This window comes from Varanus komodoensis, unplaced genomic scaffold, assembly GCF_004798865.1.
Source record: "Varanus komodoensis strain SLA01 unplaced genomic scaffold, ASM479886v1 scaffold64, whole genome shotgun sequence".
Lineage (NCBI taxonomy): Eukaryota > Metazoa > Chordata > Lepidosauria > Squamata > Varanidae > Varanus > Varanus komodoensis.
Window position 1 is genome coordinate 1,901,032 of NW_025336273.1, and position 6,000 is coordinate 1,907,031.

The 6,000-nt window shown below is 49.8% G+C and overlaps 1 protein-coding gene across 2 annotated transcripts in view; it reads left to right on the forward strand.

Annotated features, from left to right (window-relative positions):
- KIF13B (kinesin family member 13B) overlaps nt 1-6,000 on the forward strand; it is a 161,069-nt gene that overhangs the window by 118,314 nt on the left and 36,755 nt on the right. For both annotated transcript variants that reach the window (XM_044450339.1, XM_044450340.1), the window contains one exon: nt 1,573-1,699. In XM_044450339.1, the coding sequence (XP_044306274.1) occupies nt 1,573-1,699 (127 nt within the window). The remainder of the gene's footprint in view (nt 1-1,572; nt 1,700-6,000) is intronic.

Consider the following 6,000-nt stretch of genomic DNA (forward strand, 5'->3'; position numbering starts at 1 on the left):
GGGCGCACTCCCCGGGAACTTTGGCTGCTTCAAAGTGGACCGAAGTCCAGGGAGCTGAGCCCGGAGAATCTGACCGATTCCCACCCCGGGCGGATTCCTCACACACCCTGGATGTTCTTAGTCTTCTGGAATACCTGTCTCAGGTGGAACTGGGCAGCACGGTTATTTGGCGGTTCAGATCTTCTCAAAGTGGCGATCTCAGAAGGGCGTGCTGGGAGCTCCCATTTGACGCAATGTCCTTTTGAGTTTCCTCATGAAACCGCTGGGGGAAAGTGCCTGGAGTTTGGGATTTGAAGGTCCCCAAGATGCTGACATCACCCAACTCTGCCTCGCCTTTCCACCTAAATCCAAGGAACTTCCAAAGCCCTAGAGCTTTGAGGAGGCATAATCCAGGGAGTCAGCAATCCCTTTGGACGGCGTGTTCCCTAAAACGCTTCCCCATGCCAGGAATTCCCTGCAGTGAACAAGAATTCACTGACAGTCATCCTGATGTCTAAAAGGTTCCAGGGAGGTGGAGACCTGGGAAACTGAGTCAGTTCATGGGTCCGTCCAGCCGGGGTGGAACCTGACACCTTCTGCAGGCAGAGCGCTTCCATGTGGCACAGCGCAGGGCCCCGACAAGAAGTTCGAACCCCCCTGGCTTAGATCATCACGGCTCATGGAAGATGAAAAGCGGAGGAAGACAGAAGGCATTTTGATTCCCTGAAAATGGGAGAAATCACACGTGATTTTGATTGCAGCTTCAGAGCACAGAGTTGCCGGAACGGCACCTCCATTCCAGCAAAGGGTGGTGGTTAGAGGAATTTGGAAGAGCCGGGTTCCAGTCTCCGCTCGGTCATAAAGCTCTCTGAAGGACTTTGTCGTTCTCAGCCTCATCCATCTCACAGCGTCGTTGTGAGACTGAAAGGGAGAGGAGGAAAGAATTCGCACCTGCGATTCCCTCAAGGAAAAGTTGGGATGTGAACACAACAAATAAATAAATAAATGTGTGAGGGGAGTTTTGCTGGTGGTGCAAGTCCCCCCTTCACAGCCTGTTTGAAAGCTCCCAAAGGCGTTTTGTCGACCGCTGGGGGAAGGCTGCCTGGTCAGAAACAGCAAGGCATTTCTTAGGCATGGAGTTGCTGATTTAACTCAAACCGTGGGAGCATCTTAACACTGAGTTTAATCAGTTTCTTCTGGGGAAACTCTTTCGTGGGAGATGCTGAATATTTTACACAACCATTAGATCTCTCTTATCTCCTGCTCAGCATTATGGCCTTTAGGACTTTTTTGCTTGCAGGAACCCCTGAAATTAACAGTGCTCGTTTTATCTTGTGCCCGAGGGGACGTTTTCTAAGCATCACATTTGTACATCGATGGTAAAGCCGGAACATGGCGTTTCATGCCATGAATATTGATCAGGCTGAACTTGGGTGACAGTCGGTCTCTGAGAGTGGCAGCCTTACCCCGGGGCCAGAGTCTTGACTTCACTGTTTTCCTTGGGCCTCTTCCGGTGGCCATTTTATGTCTGGGTGGAACCCACCTGTATGTTTCAGAAGTTCCTTTAAAAACTCAACTGCGAACCTCTTCCAGACAAAACAGAAGACGATGCGGACCGAGAGGCCCAGTTGCTGGAGATGAGGCTGACCCTCACGGAAGAAAGGAACGCCGTGATGGTGCCTTCTGCCGGCAGTGGGATTCCTGGAGCCCCTGCTGAATGGTAAGGCCTCTGCAGGAAAGTCTTGGTGGGAACACGGTCGAGCCGTCGGCTTTGTAGCTTGCTCCCGTTATCTAGCTGAAATAGGTATACGTTTCCCATCACAGCTCATTAAAACAATAATTAAAAGAAGATTGCAAGCCAGCTACTAGCTAGGTATTGAAATCTAGTTAAAAATCTAGCGAGGTTCAGCAGATGTGTTTTCGGCAGATGCCCAAACCTCCTGCAGGGACAGAGCTGATGGTGCTCCAGCGCGGAAAGAATTCCCAAGGCCGGGCACCGAAGTGGAAAAGTCCCACTGCGGCTTGCGGCCGAACATATGGGGCAGGTGGTGGGACAGCCAGGAGGCCCTGATCTGGAGATACCCCTGAAGAGGGGCAGGTTGACAGCAGAGGGCGTGCCCCTGCCGGGCGATTGCCTCCTTTCGCTCAGGAACAAGGTCCGTGCGGAGCAGGCCGGCCGGTGGGGCTGAGCGAGCCCGGAGCCACCCAGCCGCGCTTCTGGATGAGGGCGGCACAGTGGTCCTGAGCCGCACGTGGCTACAGAGTGGTGGCTGAGGAAGCTTGGCAGGGATGCCCCTCGCAGGGTCCCTGAACAGACCGAAATGCCTCCCTGGTGTTTGCAGGGTGCCTGGCAGCTCGGCACCAGCACGGGCAGTTCTTGTGGTCTCGGGGAAGGCCCCATCCCCTCCCGAGCCTGCCTCTTCGGCTCTTGCCCTCCTGGCCAGAACCCCCCAAACCCTCGTTTACCTTTTCCTTTCTCATGCATTTTGGGCGGCTACGCTCAGAACCAGTCAGGGGCTGCCTTTGAGGAGGAAAGGGCGGTCTTTATGGCATTCCTGTGCACTCATGGGAACGTGCGTTAAAACACACACTCTCTCTCTCAAAAGTTGCAAGCAGGGCCTGGGCTAGACTGGGCAGGTGAGAGTTGATGCGGGGGCGGTCCGGCCGGGGGGGGGGGCAGGAGGGACCAGTGGCCAGCCACCAGCTCCCAGTGGATGCAACATGAGTGGGCAAACTGGTGAGGGGCTTCTGCAGGGGGGTTGCAGCGGCGGGGACCAGTGTCAGGCCCCGCCACTGACATTGTCTTGCATGCATTTCCTGCCGTGGCCGTGCATGCATTTCCGTGAAAGATAAATAATTGGGTGGGTGCCAGGCGTGAGGGCAGAGCAGCAGAATGCCCTCTGCCAGCAGCACGGACCATTCCCCCGCCTCGGATATGCAGGTGCGTTGTTGTTGTTGTTGTTGGTCTCAAAGTCGCATCCGACCCATCGCGACGCCATGGACAACATTCCTCCAGGCTTTTCTGTCCTCCACCATCCCCTGGAGTCCACCTAAGCTCACTCCCTCCACCCCAGTGACCCCATCCAGCCACCTCATTCTCTGCCGTCCCCTTCTCCTTTTGCCATCTATTGTTCCCAGCATTAGGCTCTTCTCCAGGGAGTCCTTCCTTCTCATTAGGTGGCCAAAGTCTTTGAGTTTCATCTTCAGGATCTGGCCTTCTAAAGAGCAGTCAGGGTTGATCTCCTCTAGGACTGACTGGTTTGATCGCCTTGCGGTCCAAGGGACTCGCTGGAGTCTCCTCCAGTACCACAATTCGAAGGCCTCAATCCTTTGGCGCTCAGCCTTCCTTATGGTCCAACTTTCACAGCCATACATTGCAACTGGAAAAACCATGGCCTTGACTATACGCACTTTTGTTGGCAGGGTGATGTCTCTGCTTTTTAGTATGCTGTCTAGATTTGCCATAGCTTTCCTCCCCAGGAGCAAGCGTCTTTTAATTTCTTGGCTGCAGTCCCCATCTGCGGTGATCTTGGAGCCCAGGAAAATAAAATCTGTCCCTACCTCCATTTCTTCCCCATCTATTTGCCAGGAAGTGAGAGGACCAGAAGCCATGATCTTAGTTTTCTTGATGTTGAGTTTCAAGCCAGCTTTTGCACTCTCCTCCTTCATCCGCATCAAGAGGCTCTTTAGTTCCTCCTCACTTTCTGCCGTTAGAGTGGTATCATCTGCATATCTGAGTTGTTAATATTTCTCCCAGCAATCTTAATTCCAACTGGTGATTCATCTAGCCCCGCCTTTCTCATGATGTGCTCTGCATATAAGTTAAATAGACAGGGCAACAGTATACAGCCTTGCCGAACTCCTTTCTCAATTTTGAACTAATCAGTGGTTCCGTGTCCAGTTCTCACCATTGCTTCTTGACCTGCATATAGGTTTCTCAAGAGACAAATAAGATGGTCTGGGACTCCCATCTCTTTAAGAACTTGCCACAATTTGTTGTGATCCGCACAATCAAAGGCTTTAGCATAGTCAATGAAGCAGAAGTAGATGTTTTTCTGGAACTCCCTAGCTTTCTCCATGATCCAGTGTATGTTGGCAATTTGATCTCTAGTTCCTCTCCCTCTTCGAAATCCTGCCTGTACTTCTGGCAGTTCTCGGTCCACATACTGCTGGAGCCCAGCTTGTAGGATTTTGAGCATAACTTTGCTAGCATGTGAAATGAGTGCAATGGTGTGGTAGTTTGAACATTCTTTGGCATTGTCCTTCTTTGGGATCGGAATGTAAACTGACCTTTTCCAGTCCTATGGCCACTGTTGAGTTTTCCAAATTGGCTGGCATATTGAGTGTTGCACTTTTACTGCATCGTCTTTTAAGATTTTGAATAGCTCAGCTGGAATACTGTCTCCTCCACTAGCTTTGTTGTTGCTCAGACTTCCTAAGGCCCATTTGGCTTTACATTCCAGGATGTCTGGCTCGAGGTCAGTGACCACCCCATCATGGTTATCAGGGACATTAAGATCTTTCTTGTACTGTTCTTCTGTGTAATTTTGCCACCTCTTCTTAATCTCTTCTGCCTCTGTTACATCCCTGCCATTTTGGTCCTTTATCATGCCCATCTTTGCATGAAGCATTCCCTTCATATCTCCAATTTTCTTGAAGAGATCTCTGGTCCTCCCTATTCTATTGTTTTCTTCTATTTCTTTGCACTGTTCATTTAAGAAGGCCTTCTTATCTCTTCTAGCTATTCTCTGGAATTCTGCATTCAATTGGGTGTATCTTTCTCTTTCTCCCTTGCCTTCCGCTTCCCTTCTTTCCTCAGCTATTTGTAAAGCTTCCTCAGACAGCCATTTTGCTTTCTTGCATTTCTTTTTCTTTGGGATGGTTTTAGTTGCTACCTCTTGTACAATGTTGCGAACCTCCGTCCATAGTTCTTCAGGCACTCTGTCTATCAGATCTAATTCCTTAAATCTATTTGTCACCTCCACTGTATATTGATCAGGGATATGATTTAGGTCATACCTGAGTGGCCTAGTGCTTTTCCCTACTTTCTTCAATTTAAGCCTAAATTTTGCAACAAGAAGCTCATGATCTGAGCCACAATCAGCTCCTGGTCTTGTTTTTACTGACTGTATTGAGCTTCTCCATCTTTGGTTGCAGAGCACATAGTCAATCTGATTTCTGTGTTGACCGTCTGGTGAGATCCATGTGTACAGTCGTCTCTTGGGTTGTTTGAAAAGAGTGTTTGCTATGACCAGTGTGTTCTCTTGACAAAATTCTCCCAGCCTTTGCCCTGCTTCATTTTGTACTCCAAGGCCAAACTTGCCTGATACTCCAGTTATCTTTTGGCTTCCTACTTTAGCATTCCAATCCCCCATGATGATAAGGTCATCATTTTTTGGTGTTAATTCTAGAAGGTGTTGTAGGCCTTCATAGAACTGGTCAGCTTCAGCCTCTTCAGCACCAGTGGTTGGGGCATAGACTTGGACTATTGTGATGTTGAATGGTTTGCCTTGGATTCGAACTGAGATCATTCCGTCATTTTGGAGATTGTATCCCAGTATTGCTTTTCCTACTCTTTTATTGACGATGAAGGCTACTCCATTTCTTCGGAGGGATTCTTGCCCGCAGTAGTATACCTGACGGTCGTCTGAATTAAATTCACCCATTCCTGTCCATTTTAGTTCACTGATTCCTGAGATGTCGATGTTCAGTCTTGTCATCTCTGGTTTGACCACATCCAGCTTGCCTTGATTCATGGATCTTACATTCCGGGTTCCTGTGGAGTATAGATCTTTGCAGCATCGGACTCTCCTTTCACCACCAGATACATCTGCAACTGAGTGTCCTTTCGGCTTTGACCCAGTCGCTTCATTCTTTCTGGCACTACTAGTACCAGCCCTCTGCTCTTCCCCAGTAGCATATTGGACATCTTCCAACCTGAGGGGCTCATCTTCCGGCATCATGTCTTTTTGCCTTTTGGTACTGTCCATGGGGTTTTCATGGCAAAGATACTGGAGTGGG